Source organism: Podarcis liolepis, assembly GCF_965112155.1.
Source record: "Podarcis liolepis genome assembly, chromosome: 16".
NCBI lineage: Eukaryota > Metazoa > Chordata > Lepidosauria > Squamata > Lacertidae > Podarcis > Podarcis liolepis.
The window spans coordinates 28,813,116-28,841,007 of record NC_139567.1 but is presented as its reverse complement, the minus strand read 5'-3'; the positions used below and the strand labels follow the sequence as shown (position 1 = coordinate 28,841,007).

At 52.7% G+C, this 27,892-nt stretch overlaps 1 protein-coding gene across 1 annotated transcript; it reads left to right on the top strand.

The window, feature by feature from the left end:
• Positions 1–87: 87 nt before the first annotated feature.
• Positions 88–27,892, top strand: LRRC75A (leucine rich repeat containing 75A). The gene is made up of 4 exons (XM_083479363.1): positions 88–871; positions 11,834–11,962; positions 19,181–19,293; positions 25,680–27,892. Exons 1-4 carry the CDS (start codon positions 584–586, stop codon positions 26,290–26,292), a joined length of 1,143 nt encoding a protein of 380 aa, XP_083335489.1. The 5' UTR covers positions 88–583; the 3' UTR covers positions 26,293–27,892.

The window sequence follows — 27,892 nt, the reverse complement described above, 5'->3', positions numbered from 1 at the left end:
GCGCGCTCGTCACGTGCAGCCCGGTCGAGCAGGGCGAGGCGGCGGCTGTGCCTCTTCCCCCCCGCCGTCGGCAGGAGGAGCCAGGAGGAGGCCGGGCGGTCCCTCTCTCTCAGGCAGACACAAGGCCGCCGCCGGTCGGGGAGAGGCGGGCTCCGCCCCGCCTGAGCAGCTCCAGACGGAGGGAGGCGGCGGCGGCAACAGCAGCAGCAGCAGCAGCCAGAGCCTCGCTCGCTCGCCGGGGACACTCGGCGGGCACGTCTCGGTCTCCTCCTCCGTCGCTGGCGGCTCCTCCTTCCCTCCCTCCCTCTTCGGTCTGCCGTGCAACAGTTTTCCCGAAGTTGCCAGAGGGCGGGGAAGGGAGGCAGTTGCGGGAGCCGGAGGGGGCACTTGCTGGGCGCGCGGGAGATGCCCGGAGAAGGCGCTGCCGTCGTAGCTGCTGCTTCCCTCTCCTCCTCTTCGCCTCCGCGGTGTTTCCTGGGCCGGCGGCTGCCCCGCGCTTCGACAGCAGCGCCTGCTCCTCGTGGGCCGGAGCCTGCCATGTCCCGCTGAAGGCCGGCCGGCCGGCGGCTGGACACCATCCAGCATGGGCGCCAAGCAGACCAAGGGCTGCCCGCTGCCCGGCAGCCCCCAGGCCGCCGCTTCGGCCGCCCGCCGGAGGATGCTGCCGTCGCCCCGGGAGCGCGGCGACTTCCTGGCCTCCCTCGTCGTGCGATCCGGAGAAAAGTTTGGCAAGGGGGGCGGTGGCGGAGGGGGCGGCGGCGGCGGCCTCCCCCCGTATCACCGCCGGATCGGCCTGATCCAGGACATGCTGGGGATGGTCAAGCAAGGCAAGCAGGAGGAGGCCACCGACCTGCTCAAGCACCTGCGCCAGGTAAGAGGGATGGGGGTCGGGCGACCGAAGCGCCCTCCTCCGGGAAGCTTCGGCTTCGCAGCCCCCACGTGCCCGGGGAGGCGGAACTGGGGGGCACCTAGAAGCTCGGCTTCTCCCTCTCCCTGCCCCTTAATGGAATGAAAGCCAACCTCCCCCACCCCCACCCCACTTGTCTGTCCAGGAGGGTCGCGATCAGAGCCGAGGGCAAGCGGGCGAGTTTCGCCTGGTTCGTGGAAGGTTCGCTGGTCTGGGAAGGGAAATTGTTGGTCTGATGGGTTTGGTGATTGCTCTGGAGCCTCCTCAGGGCAGAGCCTTCCTGGGGGATTGCCCGACCACAAATGAGGAAGAAGGGGGTTACCCCAGGAGGAACGTCTTGGCTCTCCCTTGGGGGGGCCTTTCCAAGACCCACGGATGCTTTTAAGCATAGTATATCCTAACGCTTAGCATGCGATCTGATCTGGACAAAAGGGGCGATGCTGCTCCTGGCAGGTGTCATGCAACAGAGGGTTGGGGTTGGCTTGTGTCTTGGCCCCAATTACCAACATTTCTTGGGCTTGTGGACTCTTGTACCTTAACCTGCACTTCTGGTTAAGGGCTTTGGTGCCCCCTTGAATTATGCCTTGGAAGCCTCCATCTCCCTCAAATGAGCTCTGGGATGGGAGGCTCCTCCTATAGGCTGTGCTCCAGCAAGGGGGCAATTTATGGCTGCCAGGCTACTTCAGCCAACTCATTTCTCACATGCCCCACATCTGACATCTTGTAGGACACGCAGGTAAAAACGTGGCTCAGCTGAAAGGGTGTTTGGAAGTAGCTTCCAGTCAGAAACCCTTTGCAAAGCACTCTGCAAGACCCCTGCGGACAAAAAGGTCACCTGACATCATTGTGCTGTCACAAGAGCAACTCCACCCACCTGTCAAATTTGGTCCCTGAATATAATGATTTGGCCTGCATCCTTCTCCCCTCCCCACCCCCAACACAAAGCATGTTGTAAACAAGGAGAATTTGTGCACCAGGGCCGCCCACCTGTGCCTGACACCTGACTTGGAGGGTGGCCTTGAGCTTGTTTAATGACTTCCTGTTTAGTGATTTCCACTTCTGCAAATTGTGGACAGAGATGGCTGTCCCACTCTCTCCTGAATTGGACTTGTTTACGTTTCCTTCCTGGTTTGAGGAAACAAAACTGCCAAGTGGTATGAAAACCGGTGTGAGACTGAAAGTGGGCGAAGTGCCATGGCAAGCGAGTCCGCACCAGGCCCTTGTTGACAGGCTCTGCCAAGGAAAGCTGCTGTTGCTGCAGCCTCAGATTCACAGCCAGGCTCCAGTTTCTGCTGCGTGAGATTTCATCTTCTTCTCCACGGAGAGATCTGAGTGGGATTCTCCTCTTCTCTCTTCCTCTCTGAGGAGCCATTTCACAGAAGCTGAAGCCCGAGCAGAACCATGCTGAATCCTGAAGGGGAGAGTCTTTCGCCAGTCACCGTCTCCTTCCTCTTGCTGGGAATGGGGGCTCCAAGGGGGGATTATCTGAATGAAGTTGGGAGCTTCCCTTCTGGCTCTTCCATTGAGATAGGGGCAGGATGTAGAGTTTTGATAGGCAGCAGAGGAGGCTTCTTGAATCCAAGAATATAAGTGTGGCCTGACTGACACAACTGGAGCCTGAGCCAGTTCTGCTACTCAAACTTCCTTCCTTCAGTTGACTTCTCCAGTCTTAAATGACCAAGGATGAAGCCTTGCAAGATCATAGAGTCATAGAGAATCATAGAGTTGGAAGGGACCCTGAGGATCATCTAGTCCAGGCCCCTCCAGTGCAGGAATATGCAGCTATCCCTTACATGGATTGAACCTGCAACCTTGGCAGACCATCCTTGGTGGCCAAAGCAGGGAGGGAGCCTCATGTTCCTTGCCATGAGGGCCGTGAAGAGTTTGGGCCTCTGTGGGCTTGGGTGACGCTATTATGGAGGAGATGAGCTCTTTGAACTTGTGACTGTGGTGCTTGAAATGGGCTTGTGGAACACATGAGCATCTTTCTGGCCCTGTTGGAGCTGAGTGGTTTAGAAAGAGCAACAGACTTCCACCAAAGAGGCAGGTAGGCAGCACAGCTGTGCCAGTGGCTTATGATGAACAGGTGTCTTCCTGTGGCTGCTTGTGGGCTGGATGGTAGTGAGCATCTATCACACACACCCCCGGCCCACATCTGACCCACTCTTTTAAAGAAACAGAGACGTGTGTGGCTGTGGCAGTGGAACTGGCCACTCGTGGGAGATGTGGTCCCTTCTGGCTAGGGGCACAGAGCCCTCTCCCTCCCAATGGCCACTGCACCTTCACAGTCTGTGATCCATGCATGCAAGATGCGGATTCCAGAGAGGCTGGATGGACAGTGTGTGTTTGGGCTGCAGGGTTGGGGAAGGGAACTCCAGCCCTATTGGCTGAGTTTGCTGAGGTCGGAGGCAAGCTGCCTGCATGTTTGGTTGCAAAGGCTGGCCAGCCAGCGCATTTCAGCGGTGGTGCGCAAAGGCTTTCTAGTAATTGAGTTACATTTGTTGAAAATTAATTAAAGGCAGGGAGGGAGGGAGACTGGGCCGGCCTCGGGAGCCTTGCGGAGGACTTGGCGTGCTTCGTTGCCAGAGGAAGAAAGGCACGTGCGCCCAGGAGGGGGAAGGGGAACAGCCTCCAGCTTTGTGCGCGGCTATCGTGCAAGTTGCCTTATGGGAACGCAGCGTGTTTATGCTAATTTTATGCTAGTTAACTTGCATGGCTCCTTGTCCCTGAAAGAATCCTGGGAACGGCAGAGTCTGATCCCCCCCCCCCGTTTTCTCCAGGAGGGGGAATAGCTCTTAAGCGGCTTTGCTTCCTGGGTGTCATCACGCACCCAGAGGAAGACTGCTCAGCTCTGAAGGAAACTCAGCCAGAAAGTGAATGGAGACAGTTGGAGTGTGTGTGTGGGGGGGGTGCCCCATTCTGGTGAGAAAGTGACAGCGGGTGGATGAGGGGAGGCAAGGGGGTCATCTACATTTCCTGGTCACCAAAGTCTTCCTTTTCCAGAAGTGAGCTCAGCTCAGAAATGGCTGGCATGGGCTGCCGCCTCCTGGTCGCTCCTTCAGAGGATCAGACTCTGCCTTGTTTCTCTCTGTTGGTTTCTTCTTGTGGGTTTCTATCCTGACCTTCATTAAACCTTTCCGCATAAACACATGCAGAGCTATAATAAAACCCCAACCAATAAAACAGTATTAAAGTCCACAGAAAATCCCTTTGGCAGGAGACACCCCGGTGGCTTCCTTGCCAAGCAGAGTCTTCTACCACCAGCCTCCCAGAAGGGTGGTGCTGGGCCTGGTGGCTGCTATCTGCTTCCTTTCGTATTCAGGGCACGATTTCCCCCACCTGCAAACAGTCCACATATTGATCCTTCTGTGTGACGGCCTAAGCTCCCTTAGGCTTAGCTGGTGGATCCAATGGAAATCTTTTCCCAAGGACAGCCTCAGGAATGGGTAGCCCAGTCCTTGGGGTGCTTTAAGGCAGCAGGAGCTGCCGCCTGGATTGTGTAGAAAATAGATTTTCTGGGGAGTGGGAAGCTGTCTCTTAAAGTTCCTTTCTGTTTTCCAAGCTCCCAGTAGCAGGCAAGTCCCTCCCCCCCCCCCCCGCCTTGCACAATTGCCTTCCCCATGGCCAACATGCCAGCCTTTTGCCAGGGCGGAGGACAGAGCGCACCCCTTCCTGGGTCTGTCCATGGAGCTGTCTTGTGGCTGCTTGAGAGGTGAGTTTGGTGCGAGAGTCTGTCATTAACTCTGAGCTGTTCCATACCTGCTGCGCTTGTATTCTATCATTGCTGATTTCTGGGCGTTGTGTGTGACAACCCCCACTTCTAAGTCAATTGACTGAAAAGCCTTGCCTCGCCATTCGCTTTGGGCTTGGAAGCTTTCTCTCTGTGTGGGGGAGTGTACGTGTGTCCATGTGCATCTAGCCAGGGAGAAGGGATAGTGCCCTGGAGTTGTAAGCTGGTCTGGGAGCATATTCCAAATTCCTGGCTCTGGCAGGAATCTCCAGTTCTGGCTGAGTTCAGCAGCTCTGCTGGCACCTGGGGAGAGAGGCTTAACTAAGAGCAGGTGGAAAAGCTGCCTTTCCAGGGCATTTCGTGGGGTCCTGATGCACGTTTCCTGCTCTCAGCTTGGCACTGTGTGTGTGCACGCTTGTTTGTGCATACATGATATGTGTGTAGTACACACCCTGCATGCCAGTATGTAAACCGGCTTATCCCTCTTTGGCAAGGAATGAAAACAAGCTCACTAAGAATCTGGGCTTATTGAACCTAGAGGAAGAGGAGGAGATCTTTCATTTGGCATTCTCCATAGTGTGAGGTGCAGGGGGGACGGGCTCAGGCTCCTCATTTCCTGTGCTCTTGCAAATAATACCTTGCAAATATATTTGTCCCTTTTGGAGAAGCAAGCTTTTGGGGAGGGCGAGGAGTGTAGGAGAGGCCCCGCCTGCCTCTTTGCCTGCACTTGGGCAGACTGCCTCCCCCACCCCGCCCGTAATCCATCTTGGCTTAAATGATGCGAAATTGCATTTGGAGCAGGGGGCTGCGTGGGAGAGAAGAGGCGATGAGGGAAGAGCGAAAGCCAAGGGCAGCCGTGTGTGAGCAGCGAGGATAATGGAAAGCTCAGGGACAGGGAGGTCTGGTGCACATCCAGTGGTGGAGACGGGGGGTCAAATCCTGCAAGGGGAAGCAGAAGGAAAGGCTTGTGCCCAGAGAGTCAGCTGGAGCTCCCCAGACAGGGCAAGCTTGCTGCTGATGGGCCAGGGAGCAGCTAACCCTTTGGCTCTGTGTGTGGCAGCTTATCAGCTGCTCAAGGAGGGGGAGTTGTGTCACAAGGGCATGGTGGGGGGGGGGCCTTGGGCTTTCTGCCAGCCAGCCATGGCTGAGCTCCAGAACTGCTTTTCCCCATGCTGGGGTTCATCCAGCGAGGGAAGCCCAGCGAGCTAGCCTGGGCAGGTGTGAGGGTTCTGGTCTTCCTCCCTTGTGTGTGGGGGTTCTCATTTCTATAATTTCACACAAGCACACCCCACATGCTTGGGCTTCCTTTTGGATGGGAAAGCGCAGCATGGCCAGTAGCAACCTGCAGGACAATACAGTAATCACAAGAGGAGAAAAGGAGAGAGAGAGAGAGTGGGAAAGGGGCTTTGCTTTGCATTTGGTGCACAGGATTCCAAGAGGCCTTGAGGCATGTACAGAGCACCTTCCCACATTTGAACATGGCAGGGTAGGTGTGGCGGCTTCCTAGCAGGGGGCATTGGGCACAAGCAGACCTGTCCTCACCCCCGCCACCCAACGCAACTCAAAACGCTCTTGGCTTGGATAGGAGACCAGGCTACGGATCCCAGCAACCAGCCACACACCTCCCCTGGCTGTGTCCAGCTTGTACAGTGGTACCTCGGGTTACAGACGCTTCAGGTTACAGACTCCGCTAACCCAGAAATATTACCTCTGGCTATGAACTTTGCTTCAGGATGAGAACAGAAATTGCGCGGCAGCAGCGGGAGGCCCTATTAGCTAAAGTGGTACCTCAGGTTAAGAATAGTTTCAGGTTCAGAACGAATTAAGTTCTTAACCCGAGGTACCACTGTATTTCTAGGGGCATGGACCTGCCTTTGCCCTTCCCGCAGGTGAGAAGAGAACTCCCCAGCCAATGCAGAGTGGCTTTTTCTGGATGGTGCGTTGGAGGGGGGAAGGTTGGTGGCAGCAGTAGCAGCCTCAGAGGAAAGGAGAACTTTGCTGTTGCCTCTGCCACAGCACAGAGTCCCATCTTGCTCCCTCTACACACACACACACACACACACACACACACACACACACACACACACACCCCTGGCCGGAAGCTGCACAGCTGCCTCTGTTGCCCTCCCACCCGCTGTGCTGCCGGATGGAGGGATCCTCTTGGCAGTCTTCTGCTTCCTGCTCCGGCTTCCCAGCCAGTTTCTCTCCGCTGATGCTGGGGGAGGGGCAGCGCTGATTCTCCCCCTGCTTTGTTTTCTCTCTGATGAGTCTGTGTGACCCATTGGGCGGGAGCCCCCCTGCATCTGCTTCCCTGTGCCTCTTCCTTGGCTCTCCTTGGCTGTGGGAGGAACAGAATAATGACCCCGGGAGCTGTTTCTGCAGAGAGAGGAGGAAGATTTCAGGGGGTGTGGTGTGAGAAATAAAAGGATCTGAATAATAAGAGCATTGAAAGCAGCGAACCTTGTCCTCCCTGCTCCTAAGAGAAAGAGTGAGAGAGCTCTTCTCCCTGACTCTCCCTCACTGACTTCCACTTTCCATGTACAGTGGTACCTCAGGTTACAGACGATTCAGGTTACAGACTCCGCGAACCCAGAAATAGTACCTCGGTTTAAGAACTTTGCTTCAGGATGAGAACAGAAATCGTGCGGTGGCAGCAGGAGGCCCCATTAACTAAAGTGGTGTTTCGGGTTAAGAACAGTTTCAGGTTAAGAATGGACCTCCAGAATGAATTAAGTTCTTAACCCAAGGTACCACTGTAGATCTCTTTCTGACCTCCCCACCTGGACCCAGGAGGGGGCTGTACCATGTGCCGGTTGCGAGTGTGCCTGTAGCTCACTCCCAAATCTGCTCTTGTGGCAGCTTTTTTCTGCTTTAGCCTCCAGCTTCTCCCAAAGGGAGGGATTTCTAAACTGGGAGCGAGTGACTGCGATGTGTGGGTCATTTGGAGGCTGAATTTGGGGGGGGGGGAGAGACGGGCCCACCTACCGCACCCTGTGATCCAGGAGTCCCAGTTGGGGACGGGTACAAGGAGCAGGCATGCAGCCCCTGGAGAGACCTCCTGTCGCAGCATTTAATAGAACTATCTGCTGCTGCTGCAGCAGCAGCAGCTTTTGCTGGGGGCAATTTTCAGCATGGGGCAGGTGGGATTTGGGTGCCTTAAGCAAAAGAGGGGTCGGGCAGTGAGTGTTTCCAGCTGCCTCGGAGCCCTGGACTGGAAGGCTGCTGCTGCCTCACATAAGGAGCCCCAAAGGAGTTCAAGATTCTCTGGTTCATCGTCCAAGGAAAGGGCTGCCCTAGGAGCCAGAGGGCAAGGACCCAGGGCCTGGGAACCAGCAGGCAGCTACTAGCTCCCCCTTCCTGAGTCCTGAGTTGTGCTGGATGGGCCCAGAGAACAGCCATGAGTTTGGAAAAGGGATACAGTATAGGAGTGAGGAGTCCGTTAAAGTGGGTAAATGTTGGGGAGGCAAGGGATTCACGGTGGGAGTATGGCACATCTAGTGGGAACAGCAGCTGCCCATTTGGAGAAAGAGACTTTGCTACACTATGAGGAAGAGGAAGTAAAGTAGTTAAAAGAGACAGTGGTGGCTGGAGTTGGGGAGACAGAAGGAAGTTTGATAGCTGTTCTATTTCATAGGGTTGCCACATAATTGAAGTTTTTGAGCTATTTTTAAGGAAATTCGCCAAAAAACCAACACTTCTGACATGGGTTGCTATATGTCCAGGTTTTCCTGGACATTTTCTACCAATTTTCAGAAATTCCGCCCGGATGCTATTTTCAGTGGACGAATCCCATATACAGTTGGGAAATCCCATTTGTATGGCAGCCCTATATTTGCATGCTGAGTGTGTTAATGGGAAAAAGTGGGAGGCCAATTGTAAAAGTTCATGGGGATGATATGGAGTGAAATAACAGCCTTCCTGTAATCAGGTTGTGGTAGCCCCACGAGTGGTCATTTGGGTGTGGGGAAAGGTGGAAGAAGTGGAGAACTGGGAGGGCTGGGCTGTTAAAAGGATGTGGGAGTGTAAATTCCTCATCTCTAGCTCCCCAAAATAGTGGGTGCTGCTCCCAGGATGTCTTCACAAGCTAAAGAGTCTCTAGAACAGGAATCCTTAAAATCCTGCCCGTCATCAGTCAAGGTCATCTGACCCCACGACTGCCACCAACTTTAATCATGGTTCCACCATGATCGCCTCCCTTCGAGATCAGGTGCTCAGACCCTTAAAATGTGAATCCCTTGAGAGGCAGGCAAGGTTTATTTTAATGTCTGAGATAATGGGGAAAGTGTCCAGGTCAGTTTCTTAGTGAGCCCAATGTTTCTTAAGGTAGGACTTCCTTGTCCAATGGGACTTCTGAGCAGGAGAGCTCCTAGGATCCATATCTTTGAGTCCTGCTGCTCTTGCTCCCTCTCTGTTCAGGCTCAGAGGCACCAAGGACTCATGGCCACTTGAATCACATGCCCAGACAGTCGGCATTCATCTCTGGGGTGTGTGGCGACCCTTGATGTGACAGCTCAGAAGAAGCTGACACTATTTTGGAAAGGCTTGCAGTTTGACCTCGAGAGAATTACCGTATTTTTTGCACCATAACACTCACTTTTTTCCTCCTAAAAAGTAAGTGGAAATGTCTGTACGTGTTATGGAGGGAATGCCTACGGGTGGCATGCCTACGGATTTTCTTCCTCTAAAAACTACATGTGTGTTATGGTTGGGTGCGTGTTATAGAGCGAAAAATACGGTACCTGCAGCTCTGTTTTCACTGGGGTAAAATGCTCCTCTCCCAAATTCTGCCCAGACTGGCATCAGTCATCAGTGCTGTCTTCTGGGTGTTGGCTTCGGTAAGGGTTGATGCTCACTTGGTGTCATCTATCCTTCTTGATGGGCATTTTTATTTTGGATGGGGATGGGGAAGGCCTTGCACTCTGTCCCCCCCCCCCCCGAGGTCCATTGACTTGTAGAGAAACCCAGATTTCTGGAGCCCTTATCCAAGTTGTCAGGTCACTTAAAGATTTGCTTCCTGTTCGTGGAACAAAGGCAGTGTGTCAGCTCTGTTGCTACATTATTTGCTGTTGCCAAATTTGACAGAAACGGTCAGTCGCCGTTGCTCAACTGATGTCTGTGTCTGGCAGTTCCTTCTCTTTCTTTGCATATTCTGCCCAAAAGATGCTCTGTGTGTTGCACATTTCATCTCTGCTTTGGAACAAGAGTGTCCTCGTTTCTCTCTCTTCTTGTTGTGACTTTCTGTTGTGGTTGCAAATGACTTGCTTGAAGCTGCCCATGTGGCCTTGGTCCCTCGTGCAGCTGAAGGTGGTTCAGGTGAAGTGGTCCCAGCTTCCCAGCCACTGAAGCCCATTACTTCATGCGCAGAGAAGCTGTACAGGTGCATGGTGCTCTTGCCATGGGGGTATTTGCACAAAATTCCTTGCAGGAAATGCAATAAAAGGGGGCTGCTGAGAGTCCTTGCACAGAAGGGGGTTTCACTCCTCAGTGTACAGAACAGATACAGGAGCCCATTGGCACAGGCCCTAAACCACCTTCCTTCCTCCCCTACTTCCCCCTGTTTACTGGGGAGGTTTGTTAACAGCCGTCTTGTTTGATAGATAGCCCAGTGTGCTCAGCTGGGAGGCAATTTGCCCAGTCAAGTCAGACTCTCAGTGACAGACTGTGCCAGGGATGAGCTCATCTGGCTTGGATGCTGCTCTCACTTGGGGAGGTTTCAACTATAGGGTGGGGAGGGGAAGCATCACTGTGCTGCAGCAATTTGGGGCTTGTGCGTGTGTGCGCTGAATGCTCATTTCAAGATGGGAGAGGGGCAGAATTTTATGGGCTCTGTGTTTCAGAATATCCCCTACAGGATCCAGAAGTGCTTGCAGAGACGTGATGCAATTGCTCCCCCAGCAACCTCCACTTGACCCTGGCTGGTTTTCAAGTGTCAATGGGTGGCTCTGCCAGACTTGATGGCTCACCTTCCTTCTCCAGCTGACAGGGCTGGCAGGAGTTCAGTTTCTGTCACCCTGTTCCATCCAACCACTGCTCAGGTCACACTTTGGAATGAATGGAAATTGGGGAAGCAGCAGGATCCCCAGAGCAGCATAAGGGATCCCAGGCAGAAATAAACCTTTTTGATTGCGCTGACGAGGTTTCATATTGCTGTCTCCCACCCACCCACCCACCCACCCACCAATACCCCTTCTGTGGGAAGGAACACCCGCCCCCCTTCCTCCCCCTGTTTTCAAAAGTTAGAGTGGAGATCCAGTTGAGCAATTGGCCTGAATCTGTGTGGGGCCGCTGCCCATTGCTGCCTGTGCCTAGGGTTCTGCCCACCTAGGGACCTTTCCCTTTCAGAGGGGCCTGTTCAAATCTCCTCTTGCAAGTGGAGCTGCCAAGGAGTGAGGGAGCAGAAGTTGGTCCAGGGCCATGGGGGTATCAATGTGACCCACCTGGCTGGTTGAGCAATGTGGATGAGTGGGAGGAAAACTCACCCTTCCCTCCTTGACCCACACAGCCCTACAAGTCCACTCGACCCATCAGGTGCCTCAGCAAACAGTTGGCGTGTGAGGAAGAGAGTCAAATGACCTCTGCTCCTTCTCCCACTTCAGGGGTGCTCTTACACCAGGGGTAGGCAACCTAAGGCTTGGGGGCCGGATGCAGCCCAATCGCTTTCTCAATCCGGCCTGCGGATGGTCTGGGAATCAGCATGTTTTTACATGAGTAGAATGTGTGCTTTTATTTAAAATGCATCTCTGGGTTATTTGTGGGGCATAGGAATTCATTCATTCCCCCCCCCCAAAAAAAATATAGTCCGGGCCACCACATGGTCTGAAGGACGGTGGACCAGCCCATGGCTGAAAAAGATTGCTGACTCCTGTCTTACACTCATGCCCAGAATGCAGCCTTCTCATTGGGGGCATCTGGGTGGCCTTTGGCCTGATCCAGCTGGCACCTCTTACCTACTTAGTGGTGCCCGTCCAGACTTATGCAGCTTCTCAGGTCAAGACAACCCCAACCCTAAAATCCTCAAATATTGGGGCATGGTGGGGTAGTGGCCTTGTAGTGCAGCCTTCCTGAACGTTTGGGGGTCGGCTCTGGGTGTGATTGCAGGGCTGTGGCTGCTGGCATCGCCCAGTTGCTGAGGTTTGCCTGGTTTACCTGGGCACTCCAAGGTGCCCGCCCACCTGACTGGCTTTGCTCCTTTGCAGGACCTGGGCATGGAGTCAACTTCGCTGGATGACGTCCTGTATCGCTACGCCAGCTTCAGGAACCTGGTTGATCCAATTACCCATGACCTGATCATCAGCCTGGCCAGGTACATCCACTGCCCCAAACCGGTGAGTGCTTGGTGGGGTTTGCTTTGGGCTGTTGAAAGGAAGAGTGAGAAGCTGGGGGCGGGGGGGGGGGAGAGCTATAGCTGCTGCTTCCTTCTTCTCAAGAGGAGGCATGTTGTAGGTGTGTTCATAAGCTCTGGACTTTGATATTCCAAAGTCTGGCCATGTTGGCTGGGGTGGGAGGGAGGGTTACATGCCCAGCCCAGAGTCAGGCATTGCTGGCCCCTCTCCTTCTCTTGCAGTCATTCCTACATTTTGTTACCGTTTAAAAGAGCAAAACATGCAGAAGAGGCAGCCTGTTTGGGGCTGGGAAACTGACACCCAACTACACCCCTCCCCATCCCTCAAAGTCCAAGTCTCCTCTGCAGCAGAGTGCAGCATGTTAACATGATTGGCAGAAGTCGACAATTTTCTGCCATGATAAACTTCATTAGTGGTATTGCACTAAGCTTTGCTCAGACTAGCCCTACTGAAACAAAGGAGCATGACTAAGTGAGGTCCGTTCATTTCCGTGAACTCGGCCCAATGTCCCCCATGCACTCCTCAAGGTGACGACGCACCTGCCTCCCGGCTGCCCCCTCCTCCTTGTCTCGCCTTCCTCTCCCTCCAGGCAGCCTTTGCTTATCGCTCCCTATAATGGGATTAGATTTCTCCTGGGAGATTTTCACAGACAAGTCTTCAGCTGACGATGGCAGTCTCTTGAGATTTCTGGGTTACTCTCTGCAGCTGCATCTGATGGGAGGGGAGATGCTTTTTTGCTCTTCTGATGTGGGGGAGGGAAGTTCAGAAGAGTCTACGACTTTCTTCTCCTTGGCTTTACTCTTCCTGCTTGCTCAGGGCTGGGCTCATTCTTGGTCTGGCTCCTCTCCTGGGGGAGACATGCCTCCATTTCTTGCCTGTCCATAAGCCACAGCCTTCCACACCTCCCTTTGTTACTGTAGCCACTCAGCACTGACTGACTGACATACATCCAACACCCATGCTAATACCATTTCCAGGTTCCCCCCCCCAAAGGTCTTGGCCCTGACCATTGGTCAGCCTTCCCCAGCCTTGGCCTCCAGCTTCCACCATCTCTGACCATTGGCCATGCTGGCTGGGGAAGATGGGAGGTCCAGGTTAGGGAAAGCTGCTGCAGATGGACTGGAATTTCCAAGGGTTGATCCCTCTGACTCCAGCCTCTGAAGGTTGTGGGTGAATCTTTGGTCAACCAGCCGCTGCCCTTGGGAGCCAACCTTGCAGGGTTGGTTGTGTGTTCCAGGGTGAGCTCCTTGCCAGTAAGACATCTCTCTACACAGGCACCCACAGCCTTCCAGATAAGCTGATGATCCTTAAAAAAAACCCCAACAATAATGTTTTCAGGGTTTAAACCAAGCCAATGCTTCCTATCCGAGCAGGGATCCTGGACTAGCAATCCCATCCCTGGAAAGTGGTGCTTCTCCAGAAAGAGGCGATAGGCCAGCTCTGAGCGATTGGTGCTGCAATGTTTTATTGATGCTTTGCGAGAGTAATTGCCGTTTGAGTTCAGTTCATTTAATAATGTAATTGAGGGATGTGAGTTACTAAACAGGTAGAAAGTGTATTGATTCTTTCCCCCCTCAGGCAAATCTTGTTTTTCTACAGGTGAGGAACTGCGATGAGAATCTTCCCTTTAATTGAGAGTGGGGGGCTGGGATATGCAGAGTGAGAGCTCAGGATATTTTTCTTCTCCCCCACCCAAAAAACCCCCTGCGTGCAGCAAGTGGGTCGAACAGACTTAATGTGGGTGAGATGAACGACTTAATCAAGGAGATGGGCGGCAGCAGAGGAAGAAAGACTTGCAGGGGGAACAGGCATACATGCAGAGGGCGTGTTGTTTGGAAAGCAGGGGCACATTGGTGGCTGCAGCCAAATGATGCAGCTTTGTCCGCTAATAAACCCTCATTTCCTTGAAACAGGCTCCTCCTTCGCTGTCGTCATTAAAACATGCTTGTTGACAACTGAATAAACAACAAATAGAATTCCTTAAAGTTAACAGTATTTTTGCTTTTTATAAAGTGGCGTATGATGCGTTGTTTACTCCAGCTGCATTTGGATAGTCGCTAGGAGCGAAAAGGAACACTCTGTTTTTCATTTCAGCATTTGGGCTCCTGTGTGAATGCAGTTGCCCTGAGCAAGGCTCCTTAACCTGCAGGCTGAGTTAGTGAGGTTTCAGAGGTCTCTGGGGCAAGGTTTACAGGAGAGAGGCTTGCTGGAGTTGGGCATTTTATTTTATTTTATTGGAATCGATTCATGGAGCTGGGCGTGGGTGTAGCTATGTGTGCAAGGAGGCGGCCATCTTAGGTGGCACCTACTTTTCCCCCCACCTGGGTTTTGGGGATGGACCTGGTCAGTAGTGGTGGCCAAGGGGGGGGGCAGGTGGAGCAACCACGTTTCTGAATGTTATTCATTTGGCATTTTTTCCCTTTCTAAACAAAGCGCCTCTCTGTTAGGATGGTTAAAGCAAGCCTGGAAATGTGTGAGCAAGAAAAAGGAAGTCTCAGTCCCTGGGTTCCCATTGCCATTGTAAATTCTTCCAGTTGCTCTTTCTCTTTTGTTGCACAGAATGACACTCAGGTTTTTACTGGGGCTGTGGCCAATGCGGCTCCAGCACTTCTTAGAACACAATCCCATCTGCTGGTACTTCTCCTGCGACCCTCTGTTTGGTCTCCAGGACAGCAAATCCAGAAACCTGCTTGCTATGTACCCTCTCCGTCTGCTCCTAACATACACACACACACACACACACACACCCTGCACCATCTCTCAGCTCTGCATTGCCAGTTAGCACTTCTCTGGCTTAGCGTCTCTCCTTCGGCCTCCTTGGCTGTGAGATGTTCTTGCCGGTGCTCTTGCTGTGGGACGTGATGGCAGCCCGGCGTCTGCTGGTGACAAACTGGGCCAGCACATCCTCTGTGTCCCCAAAAGGATGTTGCAGAGAAGGGAACACGGAGTCTCTCCCCGCAGGTTCTCCGAGTCGGATTGCAGCCGGTTGCCAAGCCCAGAATTAGTCTGGAGCAGATTGCTACTTCCCCCGACGGGAGTCTTTGGCATTCTGGTCTTCTATGGGAAGGTGCTGCATGTTTGGCCTCTGGGAAGGGCTGGGAGCGTCACCGCTGTGAAGTCACAAGGGCTCAGAGTGACACAACTGAGCAAAGGTGCTTTCGCCTTATGCTGGAGGACTCTGAATAAAAGGTTTGTTCTCCTGGTAGAACAAAAACCCGCTTTCAGTTAGCAGTCCGCTGTCTTTGCTTTTGCTGCACAAATATATTTCTCTCTCTCTCTCTTTGCCTGTCTACAAAGACCCACAGTCTTCCCAAATGTCACCATCCAGCCTGTGTCCACCCACGGAGCAGGGCTGCTGCACATGGCCTTGTTTTTGCACATGGTGACATGGCCTCTGGGCGGTCGCCTAACTGATAGGACCAGTTAGATTCCCACTTCAAGGAATGCCCTGCCCGCCCCATGCCAAGGCCTCCCAAAGCTCTCCTTCCTCCCTCCAACCCCTCCGAAGCAGGAGGAATGATCCACAGTGCGCTGCTACCTGCCCTCCGTGGTCCATATCTTGCTTTGTAAAATAGGTCGCCATGAATATTTCACGCGGCTTGATAAAGAATTCATGCAGTAATTCAGCAGGGGGCTGGCTTGGATGGAGCAATTAGTTGCTTTCCTGTTGTGGGGAGGGGTGGGGGGCACAGGGCACCTGGCTGAGTCACCAGTCCCTGCTAGGAGCTCCACCCCCACCCAACCCTGCCTGCTGACCTGAGAATCCTTCCCTGAGATTCCAAGTTTTGCTTCTGTGCAGAGTCCCACAAACGCAACACACAACCCTACCAGCAAAGGGAGATCTCGGCCCTCTGCAGCCTGTGAGAATAGGGAGCCCTTATGGCCTAGCCTAGAGCGAATCCCAGAGACCAGCAGAACGGGGGTGGCAGTTTGCCTTTCCTGCCCCCAAGAATGGCAGCCAGCCAGACCAGACCAGCTGTCTTTAGTTCTGGCACCCACAGAGGAAGGTGCTCTGTTGTGAAGTGGAGGGGGGGCGGCAGTGGAGACCTGGATCATACTCATGCATGACTGACATTATGTCTTAATTCTCTCAGAGCAAGAGGGAATATATAGTGGTACCTCATGTTACAGACACTTCAGGTTACAGACGCTTCAGGTTACAGACTCTGCTAACCCATAAATAGTACCTCGGGTTAAGAACTTTGCTTCAGGATGAGAACAGAAATCGTGCGGTGGCGGCGTGGCGGCGGCGGCAGGAGGCTCCATTAGCTAAAGTGGTGCTTCGGGTTAAGAACAGTTTCAGGTTAAGAACGGACCTCCAGAACGAATTAAGTACTTAACCTGAGGTACCACTGTATTTTATTAAAGCAGCCATAGACTTCTGAATGCTGGATGCAGGTTCAAATTGTGCAAACCATCCTTTACATGCTTAATAAAAGCATGCCATATTGCAGAGAATTCATTAGTTTTATTTTGCCCTCTTGCTACTTCTAATTTGCAAGTAAGTTTTTCCAACAGCGCCATCTCGCCCACTTTGTCGTACTATGCTAAGAGGGCAGCCCCATTTAAGTCTTTCCAGTGCCTGGCAAGAATAGCCCTGGTGGCCAATAATAAATGCAACACCATCTCTCTGCAGTGTGTGGGGACATTTCCAGTTTCAAATAGATTGAGGAGTGCTATCTGCAGGGAGGCAATGATCTCATGGTCAACAATTTTACCTATTTCTTGAAAAATTGAGTTCCAGAAGAGCTGTACTTTGGCACAGGACCACCACACATGTATATACGTGTAGTAGTTTCTTGGCAACCACTCCAGCATCTCGGCAAGGAAGAAGGAGCTGCATAAGCCAGTCTGCGAGTGGTTAAAGACCACCTATGGATTATTTCCAGTGTCAGCTCTCTATTTCTTGCTGAGATGTGTGTTGTTTATGGGAGAGGAGGGATTGTTGCTGTTGGTTTCTCGCATCTTTATTTTAGATTTTGTAGCGATTTACAGTAGTACCTTGAGTTACAAATGCCTCAGGTTACAAACACTTTAGGTTACAAACTCCGCTAACCTGGAAGAGTTACCTCGATTTGAGAACTTTGCCCCAGAATGAGAACAGAGATTGTGTCCCGGTGGTGCAGCAGCAGCAAGAGGCCCCATTAGTGAAAGCACGCCTGTAGTTAAGAACAGTTTCAGGTTAATAACGGACCTCCGGAACGAATTAAGTTCATAACTAGAGGTACCACTGTATGTGGCAATTGTTCGGTTTGGTTTTGTATTTTTAAAAAATGTTTCCTTTATTGTTTATGACCACTTTTGTCATAGGTTTCTATTGTTTTCATGTCGTAAGCTACGTTTTAATCTCCAAGTATGTGCGTTGGTGCTGAGAGCCCATTGGCCTCCTCTCTGCCCTCCTTTCAATGACTGTAGAAGGAGACAAGCGTGCTCCGCTCCCCCATTTGCCCTTGGGAAGCAGTTGAGTTTGGCCCCACATGGCTGACAAGGGGACAAGAACAAGAGCAGGTGCTCAAGGAGCTGTAAATTTGATGGGTGAGAGCAGGCTGCTGGCTTTGGGCTGGTCAGCGAGCTGCCTTTGCCAGCACAAAAGGCCAAGCCATATAGCTCTGCTCTACTCATTTAGCAGGCTGTTCCCAACTCCATCCCATGTGTTTCCTTTGACCTGTTGGGAGCGCTGCTCTCAGGGATGCTGACCAGGGTGTCTTCCTGGACTTTGCCTCCTCCCTCTGGCTGCCTTTGTGCTAGGAACATGAGTGTTTGCAGTGCAGCAGGAGGGTCGCCTCCTGCAGCCAGAGGCAGGTGGATCTGCTGAGCTCCCTGTCCGCATCATCTTCTGAACTGAGGCTCATCCATCTTGGTTTGGCTTGGTGAAGGCTGAGCAGGGAACTCTCAGTTGACTCAGACAAACATACTTTTACGGCCCTGGGAGTCAGATGGGGCTCCACCTGCCATCTCTTCCTCCCTTGCCATGGTTCTGATTTGGGGCTTTCTCTGCGTGTTAAGCCACAGAGCCTAGGACTTGCCGATCAGAAGGTCGGTGGTTCGAATCCCCGCGACGGTGTGAGCTCCCGTTGCTCGGTCCCTGCTCCTGTCAATCTAGCAGTTCGAAAGCACGTCAAAGTGCAAGCAGATAAATAGGTACCGCTCCGACGGGAAGGTAAACGGCGTTTCCGTGCGCTGCTCTGGTTTGCCAGAAGCGGCTTAGTCATGCTGGCCACATGACCCGGAAGCTGTACGCTGGCTCCCTCGGCCAATAAAGTGAGATGAGCACCGCAACCCCAGAGTCGGTCACGACTGGACCTAGTGGTCAGGGGTCCCTTTGCCTTTACTGCCATTGTCATATGAAGATGCCAAACTGACCATGTGAAGCTGGCAGCATCAACCGCCCTGCCTGCTTAAGCCAGCAAATGCTTGGGGGGACGGGGTGGAGGGTGGTCTTCCAATAAAGTTTGGAGTGGTGGGACTGAGCTGGAAAAGCATGCATGGGCCCTTTTTAATTAGATGCACTATTTGAAGTTGCCTTAGGATAGCTCATGCTCTAGGTGGGATGACAAAGAGCTTATTGAGTAATGGAACCATAGGCTTTGAAGGGACCCCAAGGGCAACCAACCCAGACCCCACCAATATGGAAATCTCAGCTGAAGAATCCTTGAGAGGCAGCCATCCGACCAGGCTTAGCTTAGCTGAACCTCCCAGTGATGTTGCATCGTAAGGAGAAATGTCCTGCTGATATTTTGTTTTCTAGCTGGCCTGGGTAAGGTGAATGGGGTGGGAGTTTCAAAGCCTCCCCCCACCCCAGGCGCTGGCGGAGGCACAGAGGCTGCTCTGCCTGCTCTTATGTACTAAGCTTGGATCCTAGAACAATAGGCAGGTAGGATCCTAGAATGCAACAACTGATTGGCTTGCAGGAGAACACCAATCAGGCTCCAGGAGGAAGTTAATCAGCCTATTAGGCTGGTAGGATCCTAGAATGCAACAACTGATTGGCCTGCAGGAGAAGACCAATCAGGCTTCAGGAGAGAAGCAGAATCAGCCAATCAGACAGGACTCACTTTGTAAATAATGTATATAAAGGCCTGAGGTTTGGGGGGAAATTCAATCACTGTTTTACCAGCTGCAATAAAGAGTATGAAATCACTGCGAGTATATGTTGACTGGTGCCTGTTCAACTGACCCCCTTCCCAATTCCTCTTGCAGGAAGGCGACTCTCTGGGAACCATGGAGAAGCTCTGCAGGCAGCTGACTTACCACCTGAGCCCCCACTCTCAGTGGCGACGCCAGGGCATTGTGAAGAGGAAGCCGCAGGCCTGGTGAGTGAGGCCGGGGGGTGGGGAGGCTGGCAGAGGGACGTTCTTGGGGGAGCTGAGGGTGGGACGGGCGGGCTTGGGGCAGAGGTGGAGCCACCAGCAGTGCAAAGGAGCCTCCATCCCAAGTCACTGCAAAATGACTTGTGTCTCCTCCTGACCATAGAGTTGGAAGGACCCTAAGGGTCACATCTAGTCCAACCCGCCTGCAATGCAGGAATCTTTTGCCCATTGTGGGGCTCGAACCCTGAGATGAAGTCTCCTGCTCTACCAGCAGAGCTGTCCCAGTCATTTAACATCTGTCTGTTCAGCCAAGGAAGAAAAAAAGACAGGAAATCTCGCCTTCAGTGGGTGGCAGCATTTGGTGAAAAGACTCTGGGCTCTGTGAGCTAATGAACTCTGTCTTCTGGCCTTTTCTGTGATGTTGGAGCACATGGGGTGAGCCAGGCCCTCCTTGGAGGCACTGTCTGTCCCCTGCGTGGCTTGAATGGTAAAATGGCAAAATGTCAGGAGGGCTGTTGGATCGGGGCCTGGTCCTTGGAAAGCAGATGAGGCTGGTGGAGTGCCCAGTTCAGCTGCCCAACTAGCTTTCATCTTTCTGTGGGCTGCCACCCTCACACTGTGGTCCTTTTCTCTCTTCTCCATTCTCACCGAAGCCTCTCTTCCTGCTGTCTCCTACCCTGCCCTCTCCAGGCTAGGAGTTTTCTGCTGGGGGCTGCAACCAGCTGGTTGGGGCACCTTCAGACCCTTTATGTCCCCCACCAAAACAGAAAAGAGGCTTGGAGTGGCTTTGAAGCATGGCCTGAATAAGCAAATACTTCTTTTGTATGCCCAGCAAAGCCTGGTCTGTCTTGGAGATGATGGGGGAGGGTGGGAGGGGACATGGCCTGCAGCCCACCCCCTGCGCTGATGTCCACTTAAGTCGGATATAATCCTGGTTACTCTTGACGTGGCCGTGAGGACCCTTTGGGAAGACAAGAGACCCGAGGAACTCTCTGAAGCATAAATTAAAGGATTTGGTTGGGTGTTTCTAATTACCAGCCCCATTTTTAATTAGCAGTTTGCTCAGTGTGTGTGTTCCTGACTTCTAACAGACTTGATTGCATTATTTCCTGTCAAGAGATGCAAGTCGGTAGCTGGAGTGCAAAAGGCCTATTCTGGGGCAGAGAAAACCTCTCAGGCAGTGCTGTCTCTCAGGGACCAGTTTGTGTGTGCAAAGGCCATTGTGGGTGGGAGGGGGGGTTGCAGGGGCGGGGGGGGGAATGTGGAAGCCAGCAGGCCCCAGGGAGAGCTCTACCTTTGCAACCCACTTGGAGCTTTGGAGAGGGATGGCAGAAGCCTACCACATAAATTCCTAGCAGCGGCATTTTTGCGTCTTGAGCCTGTGGCTTGGTGGGGCTGGCCCTGAAGCCAGAGGAGCCTTCTCAGGCCAGCACGGGGTTTGATTTGGGCAGAAGCCATATAAGCCAAGTTCGTGCCCCCAAGCGATCTGCTTCAGGTTACAGACTCCGCTAACCCAGAAATATTACCTCGGGTTAAGAACTTTGCTTCGGGATGAGAACAGAAATTGCGCTCCAGCGGCACAGCGGCAGCAAGAGGCCTGCTGGTTAAGAACAGACCACCGGAACGAATTAAGTTATTAACCCGCGGTACCACTGTATTATTAAAAGATGAATAGTGGTTGAGCCCCTGTCTTTCCTTGCTGGGAGGAGAAGGGAGCCTTTTGCTGCCACCAGGAATCCTTCTGCGTTCCCAGCAAGAACTGAGCAGATTTGGCTGACCTAAGTGAGTGACCTCCATTGCTCTCTCTTTTCTGCAAGCACAACACACACACACACAGCTCAAAGAGTTTGCAAAGCAAATGAGCTCAGCTCTGGTTAGGGATGCTCCCATTTCTGTAGGGTCTGGCCTGGCTCCATGGGAGCTTCCTCCTATCTCTTCCAGCCCCCACTTACTCCGCTGCGCCAATCCCTCCCTGCCTTTGCAGAGGCCTCGCTGGGCATGCAGATAAGCTGGAGCATGTAAAGAAGGAGACGGCCTGGCGCAGTAGGGCTGTTATTGTCTCTCTTGTGTGGAGGGATTCCCCCCACCCCCTCCAGGGTTGGCTTCATAAGCACCTGGAGACCCGTAAATCTCCCCTCTTGCAGAAAGAACAGTGCAGAGTCAGAGCAGCCTCTCCGTGCAAAATGTGGCAGGGCTTGGCTGTTTGTTGCTTCTCTGTGCTGACGTTGCTGATTTATAAAAAAATATTTATATGCCACCCACTCACACAGGATATCAAGGTGCCTTAAAATATGTACAAATACAATAAAGCAAGTTTCCTATCCACACCCTGCCCCCCGAGAAGTGCTTGACAATTTCAGAGGGCCTTAGGGGGTGCACGTAATGGTTTTTCTGCCTGCTGTAGTGCTTGCAATACACGGTGCTATATTACATCTAAGCGTATTGTTATTGCCTATTTTATTTTGTACCTACTGTGCCCTGCTCATAAAGGCGGGGCTTCCCCTCCCTCTGACAGGGGAAATGCGGACTGAAGCCTCTTGTGAGCTCAGGAGCCAGAGGAGAGAGTGAGCTTGCAGGTTGTAGGATGTGCCTTAGGTGGAGATGCTCTGTTGCTGGGTAAAGTAAGACAGGGGTTGGTAGGGGTTCTTTCCTGGCTTCCTTACTCCACCCCTCACCCCCGCTAAAAGAAAAAAACCATCTCACCCTGAGTGATCCTGGCTGGGCACCAGCCTTCCTTCTAATCTTTGTTCAGATTAATTGGAGATTAATTTCTGTTTGGCTTCATCTGCCAACCTGCTGTCAGAGAAATTGGAAACACTTTGAAGTTTCCCTCCAGGGGGAAATCCCTGCTGATCTTGGAGGGGCAAGAAGATGCCTCCTGCCTTCCTGTGTTCTTGTCTTCAGGCAGAATGTTAATGTATTTAGGAGTTATTTCTTTAACAGAGAGCCTCTTTTTCATCGTGACACACAGTGACCTGGATCCCCTCCACTTCTCCTTTGTGATTTTCATCCTACGAATTGAAGTGGGTTTTTGTAGCAGCAGATGATGTGATTAAGCCATGAAACCTTTTGGAAAGAACTATTTTGTGGGGTTATTATTGAAGGCAGCAAAAGAGAGAGAATAAAAATCTATGCTTTTTGTTGCGTTGTTAAATTTTAACACTCTGCCCTTGTCTTTTAGATACTTAACTTCTGGCTAAAATTTCAGAAGAAAATACTTGCATCTCTACATAGATTACTCTTAGCTGTTAATGGTTGGTTAACGTCTAGTTATATGGTCACATGCGGCCCTTGACCCCTTTGCATGTGGCCCCTGATGCCCCTTGCAGCTACCCTATTCTCCCATTCCATTAGAGTCCTTCCTTCCTTCCTTCTCCTTTCCCCTGGCTTTTAAGTTCCCTCACCCTACTTTCTATATAGTTTCAGAACAATTGGAAGAAGAAATATTTTATTTGATAAAAAGTAAAACATTTTCCAACAAAATAAACACACTTTTTTTACTGGCTTCGTGACTCTGGCAGGAGGAGACATTTCCCCCTCAGCTGCCTCTAACAAACTGGTAGGCGCTCTGTCTGTGTAGCATGCTAAAGTCAGAAAGGAAATACTCGCATTCACTTTTCCAGAGCAGTGCCTGCATTTTAATGCCCCAGGCAGAGGCTGCAGGTAGTGAACCACAAGGGCTGCCCAAGAGGAAAAGGGTCTGTTCCCAACAGCTGCCGCCTTGATATCTACCCTCTGCTCACAAGGCCCTTGAAAAGTCTTGGACACCTGCACCTGCAAGTCTCCCCCCCCCCCCCACCCAAAATGAGAGAGGGTTCTTGTCCCATCTGCCACTGCTTTCTGGCAGTTTATTTTTACGTGCGGACATAACTACAGCCAGCCTGTGGAGCCAGCAAGGCAGCGGATTCCATTTTGCAAGGAAGGAATGTGCAATGGGATTGTTTACGGAGCAGTTTTCTCTCTCTCTCCCTCTCTCTCTAAATGCAGTAATTTGCAGTTTTGATGCAACGCAGGCTGGCCGGGCCTGCGATGGGAGGCAGGCGAGCTCCCAGGTGGGTGGAATCGCTCCTCTGGAAAAAGCAGAGACAGCACTTGTCTCTCGCAGGAGTTGCCTCCATCCTCTGTTGCCCAGTGGTGGGGAACAACTTTAGGATGTAAATTTGACAAGCCCATCCTCCCCACATGGGCGAACGTTTTACAGGGTGATTCTTCCAAGGGAGCCCCCTCCTCTTCCCTGCTTTTTGCCAAACTTGAACCGTTCTGGGTAGCAGCTGGACTGGAATGGTTCCTGGGGTCTTGAGCGGGGCTCCAGATCCTGCGGACATCTTGAGCCTCATCCTTAAGTTGTGTTCTCAGCCACCGAGCACCAGGGGTGGCCTTCCCCCCACTGCACCCCAGCCTCCGTGGCAAACTCCTTCACCTCCTGCTGCTTCTTCGGCTGTGTCCCTCCAGGCTGCAGCTCCCAGCCAGCTGCTGCCTTCGCTTTAGCGGCACAAACGGCACTTGTCACTTCAGATTCTCTGCTGCCCTTTCTGGCAAGGCTGACTCCTGGCCAGCCAGCGGGAAGGTCAGAGCAGGCAGGCAAGCATCTGAATTGGCTTCCCTTCCTTGCTGTTTAGCATCACAGGGGACAAATTATTTACGTCTTAAAGCGGATGCTTCTCTCATGTTCACCAGAAGGGCTCCGCACCCGGCAGGAGAACCCTCTCCTGGCTGCAGCTGCCCCTCCGTTGGGGTGGAGTGGGGGACATGGACTGGCTGGGGTTGCAGCAGGAGTAGGCAGGAATACCCCTCCCTTGTAGGGCTTGGCTCTGGCACAGACCCTCTCTGGTTTTCTGTGTGGCCAACTCTTCATTTGATGGTCTTCCATTAAGAGAGAGAAGAGCCACCACGATGCCCGATAATCTGTTTTATTCCTTCCCCCACGAATCTTAGACGGACAGTAGCTCAGTCGAGAGCAGAAGGGCTGAGCTGGATGGGACAAACACAGGATTAAAAAACAACAAACCAGCGACACATGTGCCTCTGAGCAAGAGCAGAGGGCCCCGTGCTGCAAGGTGACGGTGTACAGGGTGTACAGCTGCCTGCCGCCTTGCTTTTCAGCAGTGCTGCGTCGTACAATTGGATTTGGAGCAGGAGAAGTCAGCCCAGCAGCGACTGGTGGAGTCTGGCTGTGCCTGTGCTTCTGCCCCCCTCACTTGATTCAGGGAGCGACGTGACTTGTTCTGCTTTTGAGTGGTCAAAGTGTGGCTGGATGCTCTCCAGGCGCCACTGTGGCTGTGACTCCGCATCATTGCTGAGACCACTGACTTCAGCGCCCCCCCCCCCCCTGCATCTGAGGCCCCAGAAGGAAGCTTCTTGAGGCGCCTGTGTGGGCTGCCGACAACAGTGCATCTGGGCTGCCTTCTGCTCCAGCCATGAGCCGTGTGATGAATGCCTTGCTTTTGGCCGGCTTCCGCCTGCGGGTCTGTGCCTGCCTGCTCTTGTGTTCAGAAGGGTCCTCGTGTGAGTCAGCGAGCCCTTTCCCCCAAGCAGGGAAGGCGGGTGCTCAGTGGCCGCCCACAGGTGGCTCTGCAGGGTGAGGAAGAGCAGCTGGCCCTGGCAGCCGACTCTGAGCTTGGCAGAGACTCTCCACTGCAACGTCAGGCTCTGCAGCATGGTGGGGTAAGGCGGTGCAAAGCCAGAGGAAGGGATTTCGTAGGCAGCAGATTTGCACCTCGAAAGCATCTGGCAGCCACAACCTCTGCAGCCCTTTTGCTGGACGGCAGATTACGTTTGAGGGGGAGATGCTGCCGCTGCCTGAGCCGCTTAGCATGCTCTTGAGGAGCATTATAGAGTTGAGGGGCTCCCAGGTTCTTTGTCCTGTGGGGTGGATTCCCTCCCCCCCCAAACTTAAAAAATAAAATGTGTTTCTGTAGGATTTAATCCTAGTTGACAGGGACCCTAAGGGTTATCTAGTCAAGGATTAACTATTTTATTTGGTCAAGGGTTAACTAATTTCCCCCCTAGAAAAATAGCACTGTCTGTGCCTTTTATCCAAACATACATGGAAGTTGAGATGAACCCGTTTTCTCTCCCTCTCTGTCACTTGCTGACCTTACAGGACAGCTTGCTCACCTAAAAATGTAGGTGGACTGCTTTAGCCAATTGGGGAACCCTGGGCTGAATTCTGAGCACACATGGGAATTTCTTAGCCACGATCAAAACCGATGGCTGCTTGAGCCTCTCTTACACCTGGCCCTGAAATGTCTGCCTAGTTTCTTTCCATTTCCTCCTCTTTGTGTCCTTAACGGGAGGTTTTCCATGGTGCCTCCACCTTCCAGCAGTGTGGGTTAGGGACTGGCCAGAGACAATTCACGAAGCCCCTTCCTCTTCCTCTTCTCTTGCAGCTTGAAAATGATCCTGGTGGGGAATCCCCGGGACAACACTGTCGACCTGTCGGGCATCCCCCTGACCCTGAAGGAGCTGGACCGGGTCATCCCCTACCTCCAGCAGACCTCAGAGTACATCGAGAACGTGGAGCTCTGCTTCACAGACCTGACGGACGAGGTGTTCCTGCAGCTGCTGCCCGTCCTGAGCGCCCTGCCCCACCTCTCCACCCTCTCCCTCAACGGCAACAGGCTGACCAAGTCCATCCTGCGGGACCTGACAGAGGCGCTGAAGGACCCCAGGAACTTCCCCAGCATGACGTGGATCGATCTGGGCAACAACGTCGACATCTTTTCCCTGCCGCAGCCTTTCCTGGTCAGCCTCAAGAAACGCTGCCCCACCCAGGGGAACCTCCCCACCATCCTGGAGTTTGGGGAGGGCCAGGTGAGTGACTTGGAGAGTCAGGAGGGCCTGCCTTCCGTGGATGAGGATGCAAGTGGCGGTGACAGCGGCAGCAGCATGGGCACTGCCAGTCCCGGAGAGCTGCAGACAGGCGAGGCGATTGAGGTCAGGCTGCTGGAGAGTCAGGTGGCAGACGAGGAGGCGGATCCCCCGGGGCTGCTTCAAACATGAGGTGCAGGCACCTCTCACTTGGCCAGAATGCTCTCAGCAGACACCCACCCATTTCCCACCCCGATGACAGCAGCATCAGCAGCAAGGATCTTGGCCCCAGACTCCAGATACTGAGGAGGGTCCTCTTGTGAGGATAATAAATGAGAGGACAGAAAGAAGTGGTGTCGGGGAGGCAGGCTGCACCCTTCAGCACATTAGTGATGCTCTCGGCCCTTCAACTCCCAAGATCTTGTGACAAACACAGAGGGGAGATCTCTAGTGCTGCAGCCTCTTTAGTTCCAGAGAACGAAAGACAAACTGAGAAGGCAACACCCCAACTGAGCCAGTCTTTGTCCGGTGTAGGTTCCTAGTTACGCAGAACTCTTCACCAGGACTTTCACGTTTGCTCATTTTCTGTTCCTTATAGTGGTTACAGATTGATTGCTTTAAAAAAAAAAAAGTTCCCAAGTATTTTCGTGGTAGAAGTTTCAGGAAAGGATTTTTATCCTTGCATCAAAGGCAGGGGGCCAGTTATCCCACAGAACTGGGGGAAATGCTGATTTTTCAAATGTTAGGAGTGCATATCATCAGCCTGATCCAGAAGGACTGGGAAATTGCCTTTCTCTCCCCCTTTCCACATGCAGCAGAGGAACAGACACTGTTCACTAGCACCAACAATGCAAGAAATAAGTGGATTTTGCCTCTCCCCTCCCCTGCCGCTGAGTTTCACAATTTAACACGCTGAGTTTCAGTGCAGTGAAGGCAGGTGCAAAAGTTGCTGCCCTAAGCCTCAGATTCTAGGTTGGTTGATCCAGCAAAGCAGGAAAAGCCAAACTCCCCTTGCTTCACTCTCCCCTCCAAAGCTGCTGGGGCTTAAGTGTGGCCTGCTTTGCTTCAGGGGTCACCAACATGTGGCTTCTGGTGACAATACCAGAGGGAATCAAGCCAATGCTTCCAGATGTTCATGTCGCAATTGTGGTGTGAAATAGCTGTCGTGTGTCAACAGTCTCTCGGTGTGGTGTCTTCGGTTCTTTTGGATTTCCCATCACTGTGACAGGAGGAGGAGACCGTAGAGGGGAGTTACTAGTTTACAAAACGCAGCCCTGGGGCCTCCACTAGTGGACCGTTTGCCAGCTAAGGCCTTGCTGAACTTCAGCTCCATGCGAGCATATTAGCTCTTGTCGTTTTCCAGTCTGCCTGTGGACATGGTAAGCCACCACTCACTTCCCACTCCAACCCACCCAGGATTAAGTCAGTAACCCCATATGCATTAAGTGCTTTAATTTGGGTAAACACCCAATTTGAAACAGGCCCTGCACAACTGCCAGGATCTTCATAGAGGAAAGCCGATTTCAGCTTCCAACACCTCTCTTCTCCACGGGGGAGGGACGGGGGACACTGGACCAGGCTTATTTCAGCTGTTTCCCCCATGGCACAAATGCAACTCCACATTTTCAGTTGACCGGAGTGCCCACTTTTACACTCCAGAGGGACCAACCTAACCCTGCCCCCCACCCCCATCGGTGGCTCCAAATGTTGTCATAGTTTGCATGTAGCTGAAACTGTTTTTATATGCTTTGTCAAGCAGGTGTAACAATAAAAGTATTTTATTTAAATAGAA

Bases quoted from the DNA above. Each gene is read 5' to 3' on its own strand.
- LRRC75A (XM_083479363.1), top strand. From the start codon at position 584: ATGGGCGCCAAGCAGACCAAGGGCTGCCCGCTGCCCGGCAGCCCCCAG. The intron at 872-11,833 runs GTAAGAGGGATG...GCTCCTTTGCAG, and splicing joins TGCTCAAGCACCTGCGCCAG to GACCTGGGCATGGAGTCAAC. The intron at 11,963-19,180 runs GTGAGTGCTTGG...TTCCTCTTGCAG, and splicing joins ACATCCACTGCCCCAAACCG to GAAGGCGACTCTCTGGGAAC.